Source organism: Hippopotamus amphibius, chromosome 10 (genome assembly GCF_030028045.1).
Source record: "Hippopotamus amphibius kiboko isolate mHipAmp2 chromosome 10, mHipAmp2.hap2, whole genome shotgun sequence".
Lineage (NCBI taxonomy): Eukaryota > Metazoa > Chordata > Mammalia > Artiodactyla > Hippopotamidae > Hippopotamus > Hippopotamus amphibius.
In genome coordinates this window covers 22,472,328-22,496,732 of record NC_080195.1, presented here as the reverse complement: position 1 = coordinate 22,496,732, position 24,405 = coordinate 22,472,328, and the positions used below count along the sequence as shown (strand labels likewise).

Genomic DNA, 24,405 nt, shown 5'->3' with positions numbered 1-24,405 from the left:
GTTGGTCAGGTTGAAAGGAACAAACAGGGAAATGAGAACACTTCAGAGCTAACTGCCACCCACATACAGCATACTTTAAAAATGTTTTTATTGAATATTAAACAATTACAAGTACTGTAAGTTAGACATTTAGCCAAAGCACAATTGCAGGTTAAATATAATCATAAAGATGTCTTAAATAGAAACCCACTATGCAGGCAGGTTGAGTTCCTTGATGCCCTCTTTTGGAAAGCAGAGGGTGAGGGAAAGAAGGTCTACCATTCCACATGAAAGATGGTGAAGTCTAGAAGAACTGACATGCTGTAGGCGATTTTCCACAACCAAATCGACAGGGTTGCCAGATTCGGTAAAACCAAACAGAACAAAGCAAACGACCCCAGGATGTTCAGTTAAGCTTGAATTTCAGATGAGTATTTTTTTTTTTTACAGTAAACATATGCCAAATAATGCATGGACCATACTTAAGTGAGACGATTATTTATTTGAAATTCAAATTTAACTGGGTGTCTTGTCTTTTATCTGGCAATTCAACAAACAGACAAATGTAAAAAGGAAAGGAGAGGGGATTGGAACCCCCTGCCACTGGTGGGTCACAAAGAGACTACAAATAAAAAAACAACACTGAGAATGCACCGAAGAGTCACCACATTGGTTACGTACACAGACCAACATCACCATGAGACAATACAGTTACTACTCCAAATGCTGTTGCCAGGAAACACTCTAGATTTCCTCAAAGCTGGTTTTGTAATGTTCTTGAGAAACTCTGTTGATAAAAGTACCTTCTTAGTTTGTAGGTATCAGAGACAAATACTACCTCGTGGACAGGGTGAGCTTAAAACAATGGACGCAGAAGCAGGGATTCTATGAACATGAAGAGTTTAAGTATTCTGTGTAACGAACACAATGGTTTTATAGTCAAGGTCATCTTCTAAGCCTAGACTATTCGCCTTAAATTTTGGTTCTTTTCTAATTTTGACTGTTGTTTTCTAGCTTTTCATCCTGAACTTTGAGAGGGGCCTGGGAGTGTGGGAGGGACACCCCCGTACCAGGGTTTAACTGCATTTCTCTACAAATGTTAGGAATCAACAAGGGGCTTCAAGTGCTGCCTGCAGGAAAGGGCCGACGGATGAAAAATAACCAAACACTCTGGATTCAAGAGAGTGAGAAACCTGTTTGAAAAGATGGCTGGTGGCCTGGGTGTGGAATGTGAAAGTGTAAAGTGCAAAAGAACACGTGAAAGAACGAAGAGTCAAAATGCAATCATCTCTACTGTGCGAATGTTATTCCACAGGAGGAACAACCCTCTGGCAGATGTTTAAAACTGGTTACGTTGTGAACATATAGAGAGTATATAAAATCTTTAGTTTCTTACTGCTTTTTGCTTACCATCGTGGTTTATATTTTAAAATGATTAAAAATCAGCTTGTGCGACACAAATTCTACGTGGTATCACTTATGGTTTGCTGTTAAGCCCCACATGCACAAAACGTAATGGCTTTTGAAATCTCTAGCATTTCTCTAAACCAGAAGATTTGGAAGCTGAGGAAGTACAGATGTAGAGAAACTGAGATGGATTGATTTTCTCAGCTCCTCTGCACGTAAGGGAGCATTACCTATGAAATAGACCCTCATCAAGTATTCTTACCAGGTGTGAGACACATGGAGATACACCCAACTCACTGACACCTTTCACACACTGAGAAATGGGATGACAACTTTGTATTTATTAGGATATAAACGGTTAAAAAGTTTCTGCCATAGTTAAGGCTTTCTTAAGAAGAAATATTGTCTGTTCATTTCATAATGCACAAAGTATCTGAAGAAGCCTCACTTTTTAGGTGTTTTTTTTTTTTATGCATTTCCTTTTCATATGCTAGATGTGTCCAGCCAAAGCTTAAATATTATCTTCACAATTGCTTTCTTTTAATTTCTCTGTCACTGACTTGACAACAAAGAAGTTTAACTTCAGCAGTTAAGTAAATTTCTGACACGTGAAACCCTATCTTAATGTCAGTTTTGAGTGTTGCCTAAATGACTAAAATCTATAACTCTATGCAAGATAACTGCCCAACAGAAAACACAGAAAAAGGGCTTATGTTTATCACAGATTATCATACAAATGGGATCTGGACACACTGGGGGAAAGGTGTCCAGATACACACCATCTCTGTTTGAGAACATTCACAGAAATCCAGAAGGTGCACATGTTTTAAAAGGGAGGGCGAGCAGTGGCCAGTAACCTTTGTGCAGTTGGGAGATTTACTGAAATAGAGAAATACAGACACATTGCATTCTAATGCTGTCTTCCAGCATACACCAAAATTTTATTTTTTTATATAAAGGCTATAATAATAGAATATTAATCTATAGTACTTCATTTGCCACATTCAGGCATTTCTCTGCATATATCAATGCACTTTGCTATTTTGAGAGCAAAGGGAAATTAGTGTAGCCACTAACATCAAGCTCTAAAGAGCATAAGGATACTATTTTCACAAAAACATCCTAATGTTGTTTATTCTACTTATGTTAGTGAAAAGCTAGAAACCCCAAATTCCAGGAAGGAAAAGGTAAGGAAGAATCCTGGTTGTACTGCTATTATTTTGCATAGAATTACAACTCTGGGTTCCATGCTGTCATCTGTTGACAAAGTGGCAGAATCTTCTGAGCAGAGTACATGAGGCCTGACACATGCTTCTAGTTGGGAAGTGGAAACAGAGGTACGGTCAGCATGTGCAAGACTCAAGAAGGAAAAAGGAGGAAAATGAGTGGGGGCAAAGGTAATTGCTGGGGCTAATTATAATCCCAGACTAGCACTCTGGGGAAAAGGGAAGAAAGCCACGCACAAGGAGAAAGTGTCCAGTCCAGAGCACCTAACTGATCCTAATAGCTGGCAACCTGGGCCATCAGGTCTAGAAGCCCTGTGATGTGAGACCTTCCGTGGGGCTGGTGGAGGTGTTTGGATTCTCTCCTTTATACAGTTTGGGAAACAGAGGGCCAATAAGGGGAGGCCACACTGGAAGTCCTTGCTTGCTAGTGTTTCTATACAGCGTGTATACAAGAAATTAACTGCATTTCAGCCAAACCTAATGCCATGTTTTTTAAGTTCCAAAGGGTTTTTCACACTGCTATGGGTGGAAATTCGAAACACAATCAACTTTTGCTAACTTGAACACACTCGCGATGACCTTTGGTTTTCAAGTTTTGAAAAAATGTATTTGGCTCCTGTGAGATATCAATGAACTCATTCTCTTCAGTAAACGAATAATAATATGTACACATTCTTCCAAGAACCACTATATACTCGAATCATTACAAGACAAGAAGCACAGCAAATGTCTTCCTTACACAGTACCTTTACTCGGCACACAGAACATCAGATACGTAACATTGGCAGTTTAAATACTGAACCACAGTTTAACTTCTCAAGTGTAAGGCTGAAGTTTAAAACTGGCACATCCATTAATCTAGTTAGTATGATGGAAATGAAGTGAAACCACAATCGGGTAGTGGCTTATCTTTTTAATGAAGCTATAAATCGTTTGAGATCTATACCATGTTAACCCTTTTACTTAAGTAAAAATCACAGCTGTGTTTACCATTTTAAACTATATCTAATTGGGGAGGCAAGTAATATACACGTTCACAGCTACTGAAAACTACACAGGTGCCAATTCCTTCAACTCACTGTTACACACAGCAAAAAAGAAGGAAGGGAGGAAAAAAGCCCTCTTAATGAATATCAAATTTGGGAGCTTCATGTGGAATTCTAGTGCTATTAAACAAGTAGCCAAGACACAAACACCCAGCTTGGGTCACTAAAACTTCAATAGAAGCAACAACTGAGGCTAATTCTTGATTTAATTTTGAGGACCCATGCAAGATTCAGCTATAAAACTCAAAACTAGTTCCCAAGGCCTAGTTCTAGCACTGGACTCAAGCCAAGAGGAAAGCAAAATGTGTATTTTAAGAGCCTATTCTAGAATCTTTGCACATAACCATTTTATTTTTCCTCAGGAGATTAAATAAGGTCACAGCTTAATCAGCCTGCATTAGAAAACAAACAAGCAAAATAGTTTTCAGGACTTTAAGTTGAAATGGCAAGTTTGTGTCACACTGTTTTTCCTATTTTTCATCACATTTATATTACTTTTGCTTCAAAGCTGAGTAGATGCACAGCATGTCAAAGTAAATAAGTTAATGCACTCAATTTAATATTCAGTTTAAGTGAAAAGGGCAAGTATGAGAACTATACTGGATAATTTTTTACAGGTATCAATGTGCACTTGACATGTTGAAAAAAAGCAAAACAAAGTAGTGATTTCATGAAGAAACAGTATCGTTATTTCTCCACTTTCATTTAAAAAATAACTGTAAGAGCTTTGGTTTCCATTTTTGTTCTTCTTGTCTCTCAAGAAGTTTGAGAAAATGGTTCAAAAATTTAGTGCAGGGACCTACATAAATTATCTGCAGCACCTCACTCAAAATAAACCCCAAATCTGGAGTAAACAAAAAAGTTCTTGCATTTGTGTATATCTAGCAACTTAACAGAATCTGAATCCCAGCTTTCTAAACTAGAGAAACAATAAAGTAATAGTTTTGTGACTCTAATGAAGTACAATAATTCCACTGAATCTGGAAATAAGGCAGCTAATTTTGGGGGCACCAATTCTGGTGGTGCGGGGTTAAGTGAAGAGAAGTAGTGTTTTCTTTGAGGAGTCCTCATGGTCCTTTTCTGCTGTTGTATCATCAGGCCCCTCATGCATTTTAATGCTGCTTCTCCTGGATTCACAGGCCTCCCTGGCAGTCTCCCCTCTGAATGTCACGACAGCATCGCTCAAGCCTCTCACTGGCTGGGCTCTTCCCGGCCCTCCAGCACCGTCCTGAGAGCCTCGGAGGCAGGCCTGCATTGCAAAGTGCGAGTGGCTCTCACTGGCTTCGACTGCTCTGAACTTGGGAGCTCCTAAATCAGTTGATGTTTGTGCCTTTCCCTTGTAAGACTGGCCAATCAATAAAAGGAAATTGAAATGTGGTGTTTTCCCTTTCCATCTCAGTTCACATTGGTAAGACGTACGATACAAAAACAAATCAGTGAAGATAAAAAAAGTGGAAACGAAGCCTTGCTCAGCCAGAAGCTTGGGTTACATCGCTAGTGATTTTAGTCAGTGTGACTTTGTGCAAAATATCCTCAAGAAGGCTCGGGCTCATTTTCAAAGTAACAACAACAACAGCAACAAAAAGTGAAGGATGAATGTTCAGAAAAAACTAAAAACGAGCCTGTCATATGTGTATACTTACTATACACACGTGCCGTAATAGCAACGCAAATGTAGTGTGTGAATTGTGAACATCTGGGAAAGTATGGGTTATGTTTTCTTTTTTTCCAAGTCTGGATCGAAGCAATCCTGTCTTAGCAATGGATAACTACAGTGAAAATGAGCCTGAGATATGTTAAAAGGCCGCCCCTGTAAACGTTTCCTCAAAGGGAACAGTAGCAGTTGAGTATGTATCAGTTACTCATACCACATTCATCACTATGGCAATGCTTTATAAAAGACAAACAGCTTATTTCTAGGCTGTCAGGGATTTATAGAATATTGATTTTGTTGGAAACAATCCACGGTCATCCAGTCCCAGGTTTAAATCCGATCTGGCCTTTACCAATGAGCATTCACTAGGTCTTCTGCTCTGCGGCTGTTGCAGTTTGTGAAGGAGCTTCCGGCTTCATGATCTGGTACGTGATGAGATACTCTGGGTAGGCCTGGAAAGCACAGGAAGAAAAACACATCACCCTTGGGGCAGGTAAAATACTAAAGCCCGACATAACGTGGATGCCTCAGAGGCTGTAGATCATAGCCTGTGAAAGGTCAGCTAAGTCACAGGTGCCTGGACAATCAGGAGGTCCACCTCCGTATCTGTAGGTTAACCTGTGTAAGTCCTATCATCCTAGAATTGTTCTAACGTTATTTCTACTTTGAATACTGTCAGTTGGTTACACTACATTTATCCCTCACTAGAGAGCCACATACCATAAATAGGAAAACTGAGGCAAGAAAAAAATCTCTTTCTTCCCTGACCCAGCATAGCGCTGTCACATAGCATGTTTCAAGAAAAGTCTGTTAAATGACAGAATAATTCACTGAACTGATTTCAAGTGAATCAGAGATGATGATGTCACCCATGGCGCGAGGAGGAGGAAAGGCGCGGTGTGCTGAGTCACAGGTGACTTGGAGGCAACAGTCTGGAGGTAATTTTACAAGCTGACTAGTTAAAGGCAGCTTTTACAGGGAAGAGAAAGGCTCTGATGAAGAGCCTCCAGCCTCTGTATTCCCTCCTCTTTTGTCTCTTTCTTGTAGGAAAAGCAAAGGCTGGGTGGGGAGCGCACATCTTGGTGGGAGCAGGAAGAGAAGCCTGAGCGGGGTGGTATTACAAACCATAACCAGAAATCCCTGCAAAGACAACTGGAAGCGGGTGGGAGGGTGAAACCGCGTAAACTACATGGGAATTCCTCGACCCTAACGCTCACGTGATGATAAGACTAGACTCAATAGTTCAGAGTGGTCTGTGGCTGAAAAACAGTATTCTTTGATGATGTCAGTGTTGTGGGGCCCCCAAAGAATTTGTTGAATGCTGACTTACAAATTAGTTGTATATAGATAGAAAGTAAGATAATGAAAAGAATAAAGGATTAAAAAAAAACCTGGACTGTTTAACACTGAAAATGCAGAAATAAACATGTGATAGATTTATTGAAATATTTCTTTGTAATTTTACACCTCTGCAGAAACTGTCACATGTCAGGTTGCCTCCACTTCCCTCATCTATACGTGGGAACACTAATGATACCAAGATTTCTGTGAGGATTAAATACGAAGACCTTCAAGCAGGTCTGGCACAGTAAGAATCTAGCGTGTGTCCGCTGCTGCTGCTAACGTTACCACTGTCATTATTACTATGCATTAAAGACTCGTTTCTCTTGAAGAGCTCTCAGCAAGGGTAAAAAAATAAATAAGAACTGTAAATATGTTTTGAAAAGGTGTAACTGCTACTATGCATGTAAGCAACCATTATCACTCATAATATTCTTTCCCAAAATTCCTGTCTGTTTTGGTTTGAGGTAAAAACGGCAATGGTTTCCCTCTGTAGCGCCCGCAGTTGGAATAACTGTCAATCATTACTCCTGACTTTCTGATCCGGAGCTCAATAACTGAACAGTCTGTAGTTCTATTTTATTATAATGTGAACACTGCTTAATTGTTGAAATGGTTTTACATGGTATTTTAGTTTTTACTGACTAAAATGAGATAGGTCAGCTATCCACTGCTAATTCTCGAGTTGGGCAGAAAGAAGCTAGGAAGGCTCAAAAACTGGTGCAAAGATGGAAAAACTGGTTAATCAACCAGATACTTTAACGGTCGAGAAAATGATTAACTCATCACCAATACACATATATTGAGCATCTACTTTGTACAGAGCACTCAGGGATGAGATATGGACCCTGCTGTCAAGAAGTTTCCCATTTGTTTGGGAAGATACACCAGATAGAAAAAGAACTTAAAACTAATGCCAGTGGGCATGAGCTAAATGTCAAAAGCGAGTGTGGAGCCCACTCCTACTTCCTTGTCCCAGTGAAATTTAATATCTATGATACTTTGTATGATACATCCATCTGCTTGCAGAAAAGTAGTTTCAGTAGAGGAATCAGTAATGCAAGCATCTGAGTTTTGGTAGTACACTATCTTAGGAGATTCCCAACACATGTAAATTTTAGGCAGGTTCTAAGATTCTAATGGTGTGAATAACGTAAAGGTCCTTATCTGAGTGCTCCGGGTTCCTACTGATTAGGCTATTGAATTCCTTCTGTGTACAGACTGAGATAGGAATTAATAACATCAAAGTCCAGAGGGATTTAAGGCAAGGGAATTACTGAACTGCAGGACTAGCAGGGCCCAGGATAGACCAACAAACATTCTTTCCTGTCAAGTCTTACTTTAAACCCATGCTGGTTATAAAAGCATAGAGCATATTTTTTAAGTACTTATAAGAAAAGATTCAACAACCACTTTTAGTAACTGACTTTCAGAAAATTCTTAACCCAAATCCTCAATGCTGCAATTTAAACTCAAATGCTTTCAGTTTATTCTCCACAGAGATGAAGAAGAATCACGCTCCCTTGAATGACTTGGTGTATTTGAAAATCATCCAACAAATCGTTGTGCAGTCTCCTATTCTCCAGGCTAAATAACTCTGCACTGTTCATTTCATTTCAGGAAAACGGGTCCCATCTCTGTAGCTGGCATGACCAGAGAACACCTCTTCTACGTTTAATTTAATGGGAAGCTTACAGTACAACATTCAAAAATATTCCTGGTATTTTAAGTTCAATCACATACTAAAATCAGAACTATTTTTCTTTTGAGCACAGTGCAGTTAATTTTCAACATATCTTTTCAATTCTAAAGAAAGAAACAATCCCACCAATAATAAATAATACTCCTCAAATCAACCCCCTGAATAAAACCTTTACATGTTCTTGAAAGTGTTGACACTAAGGGTGAAGGATGATTTAAGGTATAACAAAGGAGAATGAAAGAAAAGTTAGCAAAGGAAAACTCCACCATAAATGAAGAGAAACTGCTCATGGGCAACGACTCAATTAGTAGACAACAGAGTTAACACTGTCCGTGGGGAAAGTACCTGGATGTGGAAGCACAGGTGTGCTCCCCTGAAACAAAACCGCTACTATACACATTTCAGTTTTCCAGGTACTTTTTTCTTTCAAATACGATTTGGACCACAGAGTTCTCTAAATTTCTTTTAGCAAGAGAATCTAAACAAGTTACCAAGTCAAACTACTTGGGAAATGGTTGAAAGATCAGCAAACAGTAGAAATGTAAACCCATTAGCAGTATCCCTTATTATTTCTTTCCACCCAAATGTGAATGAAATTCTACTTCTCATAGCTAACTTATAAAATCTTGAAAAGCGTATGGCAAAGAAAACTGAAATCACCTATAATTTCAATACCCAGAGATAACTGCTCTTATGTTTTGGTTGATTCTGTGTTTAGCATATACCATGTAAATGTATTTTTTAAATCACAGGCACATAAATACACGAACATTCATTTAAATCATTCTCTTTTTGTTGAATATTTAGGTTGTTTAAATTTTTCATTATGATAATCAACATAGCAATGAACACCCTTGCAGGGTTTTTTTGGGGTGTGATCATCACTGATTATACCCAAAACAAATTTCTAAAAGTGGAATTACTGAGTCAAAGTGAAAACGTTTTCTCTAGAAGTAGGGAGTTTCTGATTTAAACAGAAAAACCTGACAAATTTATTCTTTGGTAGTTTTTTAACTTTTTATTTGGAAACAACTGCAAATTTACATAATAAGTTGCAAAAATTAAGCTAGGACCTAAAATACCTATATACCCTTTACCTACATCCAAATATTGTTAAGGTTTTATTTATCCTGCTTGCTTTATCATGTGTACTTTCCCCCTACCTCTAAAGATACCAGGCAGACAGACAGACAGATTTGATATGTTTCTCCCTGAGCCACTTGAGAGTAAAGTAATATACCTCATCATGGTTCTTCATCCCCAAATATGCCAGTATTTATTTCCTAAGAATAGGGATCTCCTATATAAATTTTATACTGACATAATACTTTTATCTACCTACTATTCATATTTCAATTTTGTCAGCTGATCTAATAACGTCCTTTCTCTTCTAGTACCAGATCCAATTTGGGGGCAGAATCTGAAGTTAATTGTCCTGTCTCTTGGGTTTCATTTAATCTGAAAGTTTTCAAAGCCTTTCTCTTTTATAATATCGACATTTTTGAAGAATCCAGTCTTCCCCCCATTTTTTCTTTAAATAGAACATTCTTCATTTTGATTAGACTGAGGTTATACATTCTTGGCTGGAACACTGCACAGATGATGTTGTGCTCTTCTCAGAATATGACATCAGGAGGCACGCTCTATGCGTACCTGTCCTTCACTGGCAATGCTGATTTTGATCATCTGTTCTAAGTACTGCCCCCTTTCTCCAAAGTATAATTACTGTGGGTTCCCCCCGCCCCTCCTTTGTAACTGATAAGAAGACCATGCAAATATCATCTCTTCATCAAAATCATGCCCTAGATTTAGCATCCACTGATCTAACCTTTACCACGATGGCTGCAAATCTAGTACTCCCTCCTTATCTACCATCTGTCCTTGGCTTTCTACTGTAAGCAAAGCCTTCCTTTCCCCTTCATTTATTTATTTATCTGTTATCAGTACATAATCATAAATTCGTATTCTTTCCAATGGTTTAAAATTTATCACGGTACTTATTCTGATGCTCAAACTGTCCCAGACTTGGCCAGCGGAAGCCACTTGAAGCTGGCTCTGTATCCTTGTGGCATGCTCCCATCACTGTTTTTTGAGCACTTCATTACTTTCTGGTATAACAAGATGCTGTTCCAGGCTCATCTTGTTCCTATTCTCCTCCTGCCCTGGAATTAGCTGTTTCTCCAAAGTTCCTTTTAGTGGGGGATGGTATTAGAGACCAAGATCTGGGGTTTAGGTGTGCTTATTGCTATTGCGATTTCTTTGCTTTCAGCAGAGAGTGCTAAGAAATACATGCACACATATACTCACATATATACACATGCCTACATACGTCTCTTACACACATACCTATAAATACATATATTTACGTATACAAACATACAAATGTTAGAAACCATCAGTTCACGTCAATACCTCCAGTTTTAGTCCATCCCTAGAGTCATCCTCACCTTCCGGCATTCCATATTTATACGTCTCTTCTTCCACAGCAAGAACCCAGCTCCCCAAATTAACAACATCAACACACTTACTTGTTTGCTCCATCCTAGAATACACCTAAAAGAATTTCATTGCTTTGCTCATACCACCACAATCAACAGATCTACTAAAGGAAACCCAGGATTGGTCTGCAATTCTTCTCCCTACTCCACACCGGACCGGGCAAAATATTGTTTCCATAATTTACTTGTATATAGTTAATTTCTTTCTCCTTTTTTTCTTTCCTCTAACAGTGTAGTTAAAGTATCCATTTGAAATTCAACTGAGTTCAAACAAATTGATTTTTGTTTCTAGACAAATCAGTAGGCATTTAAGCAGTGCTGTGAGAGTTAAGGCCTGGCTTGAAAATGATAGAAAGTTTTCCTGTTTTTTGACAATTTTATCTTGGAGCCTCAAGCATTTGGCAGAATTCAACGTCCTAGAGCTTTAAGACTCAGAAAGCTATCATTCTGTGTAAGTACAATGATCAAGCAGCCTGTGGCAAGCATCTCATGAAGATCTTTGAATGGCAGCTGCTCTTAGCTCTCCACTGCCATGTGGGGGCATGAAAGATAGAGAGCATTAATTCAAAACAGCAGGCCACAAGAACTGCATGGGATGCCACGCCTTTATTTCTCAGCCACCATCTTGTTCACATTGTATCACTTGGCTGACAGGTGAATGAAGGTTTCTGTGTATAAAGATGATATCACAGAATTCTGATATGTTCATTTTGAACTGAAGCAACTAATGCTATCAAACTATGAAGTGGATATTTCATTAAATGGTTTTCTTTAACTCTTACGTGGTCTCTGCATTCTGAATCGACCGTTTATAGTAGCTTGGTCATGCTTATTCGACAAGCACTGTACCTGCTCTCCTCTGTAGATGACGTATTCGGCATAGGCCAGCCCATTCACACTCGGCCTCCCAATGACGGAGTGATGGCCTGGCGGGGCGTGAGCCATTTTCATGGTGCTGAACTGCAGAAAGGACTTGCCAAGGGTCACTCTACAGAAAAGCATTTGTCTGAAGAAAAAAGGAAAGCAATGCTTTGAAGGATGCTTTAAACCTTAGAATGATATAACTGGTAGGTTTATTGATTTTTTAAAAAACAGTTAACATAAGGCAAGCTAACTGAAATGTCACTTTTGATTTTATGTGTAGGAATAGAATAAGATTTGATATACTGATTCACTATAAGCCATTAGCAGGCTCAATAGTTATACTTAACATTTAACATGGTTTTGCTGTGGTTTAGAAATCAATCATAGAGAACACCTGGCAAGTTTTGACTAGTGGAAAAAGACAAACACTAGTGAAAACTGTGTTCTGGAAGGATGAGCATGGATGGATAGGAGGAAAGTGAAGAAAATAAGCAGATGGTATCCCAATTGGGAGACTGGGATACCAAATTGTACACTCTAAATATATGCAGTTTATTGTATGTTAACTGTATCTCAATAAAAGTTCTTAAAAAAAAAAGGAAGAAAATAAGCAGATGGCAGCAGCATCTGAAATTGAGATTAGGTTTATTCATTAGGAAGAAGACTGAGACGAGATAAAAAGTAATACAAGTGGGTTATATATAAAAATACTTAGCTTAACTGTATGGCTGGAATTATGCTACCTGAGTGAAACATGAATTGGGGCAGTTGTTAAATATTATAGAGAAAAAAGACTGATTGGGAATAAACTGTAGTACATAAGCTAAGTGTTGGCAAACTATGGGCCAAATCTAGTCTGCCACGTGTTTTTGTAAATAAAATCTTATTGGAACACAGCCACACATTCATTTACATGTCTTTTTTTGTACTGCGAGGGCAGAGCTGAGTCACTGTGACAGGCATCATACAGCCCACAAAGCCTAAAATACTTACTTGATGGTCCTTTAAAATAAAAGTTTGCAAACCCTTAACATTTTAACATTTTAATAAACGTTTAATAAATATTTTAACTGTAAACAGTTATCATTCAATCAAATAGTTTGTTTTTCGTAGCGGAGTATGATCTTCGCATTGTGACTAATCAGAAATACTACTGTTGAGTCACAGTTGTGCCAGATCCGGTTCAGCTGAGTCCGGCCAGGACGGGCTTTTTAGTGAGATGCTACTGAGCACCCTCTGGGATGTTGGCTTGGTATCAACTGTATCCTCTCGTAGGTCCCAGAGGAAAAGGTTTGGATCTGCATTAGAAGGAAGCTTTTTGAGCTCTAGCCCCACACGGTGGTGGCACTATGGTGTCACTGGACTCTGCCGGCTCAGCCCGCTGGGCCCACTGCCATGACTACTCCCAGTGTCCATATGTCACTCAAAGCTCGACAGGCCCTCGGCTTCCTGCCTTTTGCTTCCTGCCCCAGGGCGTCCCTGTTGCTGTGGAGACAAAAGAAGATGTAGGACCTGCCTAGCTGGCCCATGAGGCTGGTACTGGCCCATGTCTGCTCACCGGCTTGCCTGGTGCCTTGTGTGCATCCTGCAGATGCAGCGGCCCCGATGTGGGGACACCAGTGCCCTGGGGGGCAAATGCTGACGAGTGTGAGAGAGGAGCCAGCAGATGCATTTGGCTCCCTTCTCCCACGATGTACTGCTCTGAGATGTAATAGTTCAGACTGTATGAATCCAGGTCTCATGGTCTGAGCAACCAACTGCACTGGTTATGAAACCGCGGCCAGCTCACAGGTGTACCTCCCTGTCTTTGCTCTGCCTCACTTCTTTCTGAGCCCTCACTCCTGCTTTCCTAAGACTGCAATTGCCAGGAAAGTGCTAGTACATAAGCTTTTGTCTCAGGCTCTGTTTTCTAGGAAATCCTGGCCAAGACATAAACATGTGTGTCTAATTTTAATGAGCAACTGTTAATGTGCATCTAGGTTCACTTTTATTGTTATTTAGGAGTCAGGTTTGAAGCAACAGAGGGAAATCTCTGCAGTCATGTATCCTTGGGGTTTTTATGTATTATTAACCACAGCGACCTTAATAGAAAGAAGTTTTCTTTTGGACACAGGGCATCCGTCCTAGAACTGCTGTGGCTATAATTCTTTTCACAACGAAACTGAGCGAGAGAAGTTTTAAGGTGAACAACTATAATGAATTTCATGGTTATATGGGTCTTTCCGAGGTTTCAACTAGATTACAAGGTATCGTACTAACTTGACTTTGCAAAAATAATGCATCTGGCTAATTTAAAGAGAAACACAGTAAGCTCCAATCTTTGTAAAGCACGATTCTTTTTGTACTTTTTCCCATGATGGGGAAGGGAATGGTATTTTTTTTCATTGGTTTCAGAGAGTTTAGTACATTCTCTCAAATTTCTAAGTTTTAAAATCCCATTTAAAAAGCCAACATTATTCATTGTTTACTATTAATTGCAAAGTTACATTCTAAAGCTGGACTTGCCAAGGCTAACTTTACACCCTGCCTCAAAATATCACCAGCAACATCAGGAGCAAATGAAAGATTCTGCTTGTTTACAGAAGCTGTGTGCTTTAGCTCCAATGTGACTGGAGCTACTGTTTCCTTGTTCTCCAGAAATAATTCTCAGTGTTGTTCTGAATCTGAAGCAAGGAAGGTGGAGCCCACGAAGAAAGCCAAGACGGCGGGAGCTTTGCTGTCACCTATGACTAGCTAACAAAATATCTGGCTTTTACCACCACCACTGTCAGCTCTGCTGTCATTGTTCCTATCAGGGCAGGCACTGATCAGCCATTCCTACCCAACCCCCAGAACAGTCTGATTCATTAGGAGTAAGGCTGCGGATAACCTGTGACTTCTGCAGAGCCTGAGAAACTAACCTGGTCCATGGCCCGAGGATAGCAACCATCACACAAAAGGCAAGACGCTCACCTGTGACATATGTAACATGACCGGTCTTTGTGCGTGGGGCAGCCTGTTCCTCCTCCAATTCCGTAAACATACTGGTTGCTTTTAGAAGAGTTTTCAGCAAAATAAATCCCAGCACCAAACATTCCTCCTATATATGCATGTCGCTCATCAAACCCTTTATGAATAATGGCATTAATGAAAGGAGAACCTAAAAGTATAAAGACAGAAAGATTAGTCTTGAGCACTTTTCTAGAATCTCAATTAGCTGCATACTATTTGCACTTGGCAGATTAATACTAATTAATAACGCCTAAATTTAAAGTTGATTTCATAAGACGGTCTACTATACATAAATCATGATCACGTACTAGAATCGTATCAGGGACCCAGAGAGTTCGCCAAGCAAGGGTGTTACGTGGATTCTGCACACGGCATGAGATTTTTAGATAGCAAAGTACCGTGCGGCTTTGAAAATACAGATTATTTTACACCCAGTCCTACTTTCAGCAAAAACAGAGAATCCAATAAACTAAAACAATTATGCTAAACGACTACGAAAATAGCGTTTCACTATCTAGATGGCTCAGCGTGCAGTTGAAGTTCTGGGGCAACTTCAGATAAATTATTTTCACTGTACATGCCTTGGAAAGCCTGTACCAACATGTCATGCATTAAAAAAGCTGGTACCAACACGTAGTTAAAAAAAAAAAAATCAAAGCAAACTCTTTTTCCCACGACACGGATAGAGGCAGCCACGCGGGTGCTCACCGTGGAACAACATGCGCTCGTTGTGGTGGCTGTGGTTCTCCTCAGACACCTCCTTCTGCCGGTGGCAGAACCGCTCTCTCAGCTTCTTGTTGACCACTTTTTGAATCTTTAAGGATGAGGAAGAAAGAAAGAAATCAGCGACGTGCGTGTTCACTGGCAGTTTATAATTGAAAATAAAAAGTATGTTTTTCTTTAGGGAGGTTTTGTTTTTTGTTTTGTTTGCTTAACGCATTATTCACACACGAGAAAGTCGCCGGGTCAGTGTCACCCAGGTCATACGCCGGCTTTTAGTGACATCATTTTTCAGCGACAGCTTCTGTTTGTTATTTTGCACCACAGCCGGCTACACCTCGAGAGCGACGGCGGACTTACTGATTTTCCGGATAAAGGGCCTAGAAATCAGTACTTTGATTCGAAAAGCTTCCCAGGTAATTCTGATGTGCCCTGGTGTAACTTCAATAGGCCCATTAACCCAAAGGATTAACCCAGCTCTCAACTGATTTCACTCACCTTCATGACGCCCCTTTGAAAAAAGCACATGGCAGCCATCGTTCCCATGTTATAAATAAGATACTGAGATTAAGAGAGACATTCTGATATAATCACGGACTGAATTAGATTGAAAATCCAGGCCTTTAATGGCTACTTTGAAATAGTGACAACAGAAATGACTGTCAGCTGCGGTCCAAATTTGTGGGTGAGCTGGGAGTCCTACCACCATATTTGCCTCATTAATGCAGGCAATCTAGCCTATACTTCATAGTCACGCAAGCTGTGCAATCCAATTTTCACCCTGAAATTTTAAAAACTTACTCGAATGACATTGTATCTGTTGAAGATGCCACCGGCATTACCACCATCTCTGTGTTCTCGAATCGTACTTTGCATCTACAGAACAAAATAAAATAGAACTTTCTGAAAATACCCCAGTGTGCAATTCTGAAGATATTCCTCCCGTTGTTTTCAACATTTCAATTCTATTACATTGTTTCGCCGACAAGTCTGAGACTCAGCACTATAAGTAAATAAGAGTTCACTATAAATTGATCCACAAGTTTAGTGAAAAGTATTTCTGGTGAGAAAACAGTCACAGACATAAATATTAAATTTCTGTATTTTCTGTTTGTTTTCTGATAAAGCTTTGAAAAGTTTTTCTGTAAACAGGATACGGTAAAATATCACATTAACTCATACATTATTATATTTTATGTTATTAAGGAGAAGCGACATTGTGATTAAGTCAGGCTAAAACTCACACTGAACTAATACCCCACTGGACTAACACTAAAAACAAACACAAAGATAAACATATTATAAACATATTATCTCTTTACTTTGGGAATCTCAAAGTATATCCACACAAACTAGGGGAAGTTGGTTATAATGTGTATCTAAGTGGAATAACTTCCTTCTGAACACTACTCACCCTTCTTCCACTCTCCACATTAAACATTATGATGGAAAAGTAAAATGTTGTAAAGTCCTAAGTTTCTCATAGAATTGGCTCAGAGAGTTGATTCTCTATCTCACTGCTCCATTTGTGAACTTAGTCACTGCATTTTTATCTTATTATCAGGGGAGTGGATTATACAATAAGACATGAGAAAACAGGATGCTTTCCTGATAAACTAAGTACCGGCTGAAATGCTACCCTGGGGTAAGGGTCCTAAGTCCCTGGAATGGGACTAACACGAGCACTAATTAATAGGCGGAAAATAAACAAAAACATTGGCATGCCTTTCTCTGCAGAAGAGTGGAATTAGGAAGCTTATTTATTACAATAATGCCATTAGGCACTTTGTTTATTATATGTAAGAAGTAACGCATAAGCCATGAGGAAAGAGGGAACTTCTGTGGCATGTCTCTACCAGTTAGATAGATTCATACAAATGGCCTTACTACGGTGCTTTAAAATGACTGTGACTGCAGAAATGAAAGCTGACTCGAGTTATGAAGCAGATTTCCTAAGCACACATGAAAATTAGGCACACTATTTTATAATCATATTTTATGACTTTGTATAAAAATAAAGATGAGAAGATATTTGCTACTTATGAGGAAAGATTCTCACTTTATATTATTCTTAGGTAGCATTTTAACAATACAAGAAAATACTTCTAATAGGGTCCTAATTTGTACGAGTTTCAAGAAAGTCTCCAGGATAAAAAGATACATCTGGCCCACCCACTGGCAAGCCTAGGGTTATGATGTGAAAGCGGTGTGGTACAGGCCTCCTCTATAGTCCTATCTGAAGGCTGGCAACGCACCACCGCAATGGCTAAAGGGGACAGGATAATAGATAGGCAAGTGACCCTAAGTCAATGTCCGGTAAGCTTACCTCTCTTAGAAAAGAGTTTAAGCACAGATTTCAGGAAAAAACTAAAAATTTTGATGTAGATTACCTCTTCTTCTACCGACTGATATTCTTTATCTTCTGGAGCAAGATCCAGCAAAATAGTTCCCTGATTAACACAGTGAAAAGTCAAATAAGGATTGGTGCCTGCAGGAAAGAAAAATCAACATATTAAACAAAGGTCCACACTACTCAGGCCCTATTTTAGGGAACACTTTGTCATAAATAATTGACATTTTGGAACGAGTCTAAGGTATATGCAGTTTGACCCTAATATGTAAGGTGGTATTAAACAAGTCCACCCAAAGACAAGAGCAGTAATGGAGACGTATTGGGGGCCAATCAGATCTGTCCTCACAGAGGCCCCTGTGCAAACAGCCGGCTTGACAATTATTTGATGAACTGAACTCAACCATGAACATACATGATTCTGATACAAAAGAGAACACACTGTAATTACAATGTAGTCAGGTCTAAAAGGTAAGAATTATCCTTTAAAAGAATTATCATCTGCGAGATGGCTTGAAGTGGTCACTTGTAATCAGTTTAAAATACATTATTCTTGTCAATTTCATTATCTTTGTTGACTTAGTACAGATAGATAAGCAAGACTCAAGATCAACACCTGCTAACGTTTAGTTTCAAGTCACTCTTCCAATTTTTATTACCTCTGTGGACTAACTGACCTATCAAGTTGTTTCCTCTCTCTCCCTTAGCTTTCCTACAGCAAAAGCATTTCTAACAAACAGAGAAATGATAAACATACAAAGGAGAAAGATAGGTGGGTAACAGCAAAGTACAACGGAAAAAGACTGAGCTGACAGTTGTCAGGGAGGGAAAAAGACACAAGATAAGGTAAGAGAGAGGTCAGATTATGAAAAGCCATGTTATGAACGTCTGATTTTATCCTAAAAGCAAGAGTATTCTATTGAAGGATTTTAAGCACTGGAATGATATGATCATACAGTCATTTGAAGCGAGAGAGTAGCACAGACATATATATACTACCAACTGTAAAATAGATAGTCAGTGGGAAGTTGTTGTATAACAAAGGGAATCCAACTCGAGGATGGAAGATGCCTTAGAGGACTGGGGCGAGGAGGGTGGGGGGGGGGAATCGAGGGGGGGGAGTCAAGGAAGGGAGGGAATACGGGGATATGTGTATAAAAACAGATGATTGAACTTGGTGTACCCCCCACCAAAAAAAAAAAAAAAGAGTCTTCTGGTTACAGCGTAGGAAAGGTACCAGAGGGAAGGCAAAGGTGACTGTTGGAGATAAGCAGGAAGGTGGTTGTGACAGTCCAGGAGAGATGATAGTGACATGGATTAGGTGACAGGACTGGGAAAGGACAGAAGCACAGATTCCAGAGATACTTAGGATACAAAGTGTTGGGGCAGAGGGAAGAGCAACTAGAGGGAGAGTGAGGCCGAGGATGGAGATGGGGAGGCAGGAGGTGCCACCCCCACAGAGCACACAAGCTCTGGGGTCAGGCCACCCAATCAAAGGCCAGCCTGGACACTCACCTTGTACCACTAATTTCTGAAATCTATTTCTTTTTTAACAGCTTACCTTGCTGTCCACCTAAGAGTCTCTCTACCCCCTTGATTAATTTATGGCGGTGTCCATATGCGTTGATGCCTATTTCTTTCAACTCTTCATGGCCCATATCAGCCAACACATCGAGTGTGATCTGAAAAACGAAACAAAATTAATGGCTAAATCTTTAACAGTCTAAATCTTTCCTCAGACGATGAAAACTTTTCCATTTGTCTTCAAAGCTATATAGTAGCCAGTCAAATTAAGAAAATTCTTCTATTTCCTTTATAAGCATAAACTTATAATCTTCTTAAAGTTGCTTTCACAAACTTATCAGCTTTCTGCTCACTTGAAAAACTCCTTAATTTGCTTTTGGTCAATGGAGAATTAAAATGGGACAAACAATGCTATAGAAGTATAAAATGATCATTGATATTTTTCCTTGTGATTATTTAATTCTACCACATTTTGCTTGCCTCAAGATCTAAAAGGGAACAACCAGTAGCTTGAAAATGGGGAAATGCCAGCTCCCAATATCCAGAAGGCAGTAGAGGTGAACGGTGGGCAACAGGAGAGGTGTTCAGCAAATGAAACTGAAGAAGCTCTAGGGAAGGAGCACTTACATAAAGATAAGAAAGAACTTCCTAGTGCTAAGAAGTATTCAAGCATGGAAAAGCCTTCCTTAGGAAGTCGTAAGAGTTATATCACAAGCATTTAGTAAGATTACAGGCCATTTTATATAAAGAATTCTAATTTGGAAAAGAAAAAAAGAGGGTAGATAGATGGTTTTTAAGCTCTCTTCTAAATTCCCACATCTAATAATCCCTGAAGCTTAACATACATTCTATTTTTGTACAAAACAGTGGTTTTAAATTTTTGGTTATTCATCCCTGTAGATGGAGATGTGAGCTTCCATGACTCAAAATGACCAGATTCCTAGGTTGACCAAAAGGAACCATGACTCTACCGCCACCCAGTGGCAATGTTCTGAACGCACAGGGTGAAATCTTGGGCAACCACATTAGAGGGATGAACTGCAATTTTCAGCTCAGAAGCTGGCCCCGTGACAGTCCAAATACTACTCTACAAGATTAGCCTTTGATTTTCTCTTTCCTTGGAAAACAGAGAAATCCTTTGAGAGACACTTTTTCCCACTTAAACAAGATATTTTTATACATCCACAGCTCTCTCTACCTTTATACTTGCACAAAACATTAAAAAAACTGACAAATTAGGCCTGGAGCTCTGATGATTTTTATTGTCAGAATGAAATACTATATAATGAGCCTGATCTCCTCAGTGCAAAAAGAATATATCATTCATTCTTTGGAAATAATTTACTATATTGCTCCTAAGTGGCCATTTAAGAAATAATCGCTCCATTGCACAAAATAGGCAATTCACTTCCAATCACCCAAAGGAAGTTTTCAGCAGAGCGTCTAAAAAGCAACAGTTCTGAAATATGCATCTTTGAGACAGAATAGTTCACAACATAATAGGAGTCTTTACATTTTTAGCTAGATGTGATTTTAATATAATTTGGAAACCATGCACAAGGTTTACTGCATTACTGATATTCCATTTTTTTTCCTTCTAAACTTCACATGGAGTCGACATAAAAACAGGATCTCATATCTATGTGGTGGCTTCAATTTAAAGAGTCCTTAGCTTTTCTGAATTGATATGTCTGAAAGAAGCAGAAACCAGGCCAGCAAAACATAGTATTAGCTTCTAGAGAAGAAATGGAGAATGTTTGCTACACTTGTTCATTATATAGCTCCAATCATGAAATGAATACCTCATTTAATCCTCACAATGACTCATGAAATACTATTACTCCTTATGAGGAAATTAAGGCTCAGTGGAGCCATAAAAATAGTACACAGAAGAGCTGAAAGGTATCACCATATTTGTCTTTCCCCTTGCTTATTTTTCTTAAAAAGGATGACTAGAACGCTAAAATAACTAAACATTAAATTTAGTTACTTTGAGTTACATGGTACCCAATGTGTCCTCATATTTATTGGAACTGGCCACTGGAAAACCTTAGACAAGCTAAAGGATTAAGATTTATGTTCACATCATTCATTCATACACAATATATTTAACGAGTACCTTCTATATGCTAGATATTTCCAAAAATGTAACTAATTAAACGTTTCATTTAATTCTAAAACAACCCACTACAGCTCAGGAAGGTAAATAACTGGTCGAAACTGGTAGTGAAAGAGTGGGGCCAGGGCACACACAGAACCCTACCGCTACGGATCACGCTCTCCCTCCAGCACACACTGAAACCAAATCAGAATCTTTAAAATAAACATTATCCACATATCAGCTAAATCATCTTGCATATAAAGCAAATGTCACTTCAAGAGTGTTACTTTAAGAAGGATGGTCTCTTGTTTCTAAGATTTATTCCTTTTCTCTGGGGTGGAATGAGAAAAATTGGAGTTTTAATGAAAAAGGCCTTTCTTTTACTTGGGTTTAAAAGGTTGCAGGCTAGAGTAACAGTAATTAGAACTAACTTTACAATCATGTTCATAATGAATTTCTTGAGTCCATGCCTTTGTCTTTAGATTCTGAAATAAAAATTTATATGGTCACTTTTCACGAAAATATGTATGCGGACCATAAATATGTCTTCCAAGTCATAGCATTTATGCTCCAGGAATTGCAATGTAAATCAAATCAGTCTTTCCCACAGAAGAAGTATTCTAGTCAGGAAGCTATGTTATAGAGGAAAGGCCAAAGTGACACTGGCATTATACTTAGTTAACTATAAAGAACACAGGTATATATTATTTAATATAGAACTTGGCAAAGTATATATGACAAACAAGTGAAGTTAGTTAAGAGACTTCTGAGAGAATAACTGTGAAGGTAAGAGGTGAGGCTATGATGCTCTGAAGGAAGTTTCCCTGGGATCAGAAATAAAAGAACTATGTTCTCCACTCCACTGGGAGAGAAATATCTATCAGCAGGAACAGAAGCAATAAGATATTATGTATCAAAGCATCTCAGGAAACAGAAGGACTCTGGCTTAAGCTCAATAAATATGAACTAACTGGGTACAATGCATACACCTTAACACTTCCCCTCACCTCACAAATACCTTGACCTCATCACATATTACTGGACTGACATAGAATGTTAATGGCAGAAAATCCTCTGTATAAGTTATGGAAAGGGTTACAGAACATATTACTCTACAACTAAAGGCCAGTCAAATAACAATTGTAGTCAAAATAAAACTATGATTGCCTGAAGACTGGGCCAAAAGATAGTCACACACAGTTCAATATAATGAATGGTACTATCATTTGTCTGGAGGAAAGAACTACATTAGGTAATATACATTAAATGGAAGAGTCAACATACTGATCAAGAAAAAAAAGATACAGAAATTATTCTGGCAAAAGGAAAATCAATGCAACCACTTATTCAGAACAAAACTGCAGTGAAAAAGATAACAATGAAACTGATGAAACCAGGATAAGCTGTCAAAAGGACCAACTGCAAGATTAAACTGTTAAACTATTAAAATCAATGAAATGAGATTACCATGCCATAGGAAATCAGTTACTGTAGAAAAGAATACATAAAAGTAAAAAAAAAAAAGAAAACATAAAATTATGATGCAAACTGACTAAAAGAGTAGAAACTGAACTCTTGAAAAACGGTTAATTGGAATTTTTTGAATTAGGGTCTTTGTTTTTATTAAGCAAAGATATGTGAAATTTCACAGTTATTGTGGATACGATTTGGGAAGAAGGGAGATGACTAGACTATGGCTTTAGCAGAGGATACTGCTTTTAAAACAGCTTCAATACCTTCAGGGAAAGGATAAGGGAGAAAGAGTCTCACTGTTTAGGACATTCTCATAAGAAATCTCCAAACTAGAGGGTGAATCAATGGCAGGTGAAGCTTAAAAAAGAAGGAAATTATTATAGCAGTGTATACAGTCCTCACTACCAGGCAGAAGACACAACTGATGCTTCATTAAAGCATATTTAAAAAACTGGCACAGAAGCACCTGACTGGGAATTTTAACTATCTGGACTTTTGAAAGTATTATTATAAGTGATAGCTTCAATGCCTTAATCAGGTAAGGTAAGTGATAGCTTCAATGCCTTAATCAGAACCAAGGTCTTCTTTTAGTCCAGTGCTATTTTTACCCAACGGTTTTGATCATTAAGAGCATTAAAGATCAACTACAACATATAAAGAAATTTAGCTAAAAAAAAAAGACAGAAAATCTTAACATCATAACTGATATGAAAAAGACCTGGGGTTTTTAATTAACTCTAAACTGACTATATGCCTACAAAGAAATCAGAGTGGCGAAAGAGGCCAGTGAAGAATTTGGACACCAGATCCACATAAAAAGTAACTGAAAAAGGTGAATTTATGCTAAATTAGGAGAAAGTTTGTAGGGGTGGTTGGTTGGCTGGGAGTGTAAACCCATGATAAGATGACTAGGTCTTAGAAATGTAAGAAAGGCTACATTATGTTGTAGTGAGCTGAGGAAGTGATGGCCCTCAAAGAGATATGTGCCTGTTCTAATCCCCAGAACTTGCGAAGAACCTTATTTGGGAAACCTGTTTTTACATCTTTGCAGATGTAAATTCAGTCAAGATCTTGAGATAAGGAGATAATCTAGGACTACATGGGAAGGCCATAAACTCAATGTAAGTGTCCTTATAAAAGACACACAGAAGAGAAGACAGACACAGAGAAGGCAAGGTGAAGACAGAAACTGAGATTGGAAGGATGTGGCCAGAAGCCAAAGGGGCCAGAAGCTAGCAGAGGCACGGGGCGGATTCTCCCAGAGCCTCTATAGGGAGTGCAGCCCTGCCGACACCTTGATTTTGAACTTCAGGCCTACAGAACTGTGAGGGAATAAATTTCTGTTGTTTATGTCACAGGTTTATGGGAATTTGTTACAGCAGCCCTATGAAACTAATGCTAGTCTGTTAAGTAGAGGTTAGATTTCTGTGCAAAACAGGGTAAATGTAAACATAGGATTAATAGATTATAGAGGGGCAGATTTGGGTGTACTTTAAATTACAAGCATTTTATTATACCCGCCCAAACTG

General features: G+C 38.8%; 1 protein-coding gene across 3 annotated transcripts in view; it reads right to left on the bottom strand.

The window, feature by feature from the left end:
* TNKS (tankyrase) overlaps positions 1-24,405 on the bottom strand; it is a 184,203-nt gene continuing 159,798 nt past the window's right edge. The window contains exons 21-27 of one of the 3 annotated variants that reach the window (XM_057696151.1): positions 19,340-19,460; positions 17,819-17,916; positions 16,230-16,304; positions 15,417-15,522; positions 14,670-14,856; positions 11,703-11,859; positions 1-5,764 (exon numbers count right to left, since the gene is read on the bottom strand). In XM_057696151.1, the coding sequence (XP_057552134.1) occupies positions 5,678-5,764; positions 11,703-11,859; positions 14,670-14,856; positions 15,417-15,522; positions 16,230-16,304; positions 17,819-17,916; positions 19,340-19,460 (831 nt within the window). In that variant the 3' untranslated portion in view covers positions 1-5,677. The other 2 variants (XM_057696152.1, XR_009047651.1) reach the window with 2 other exon arrangements.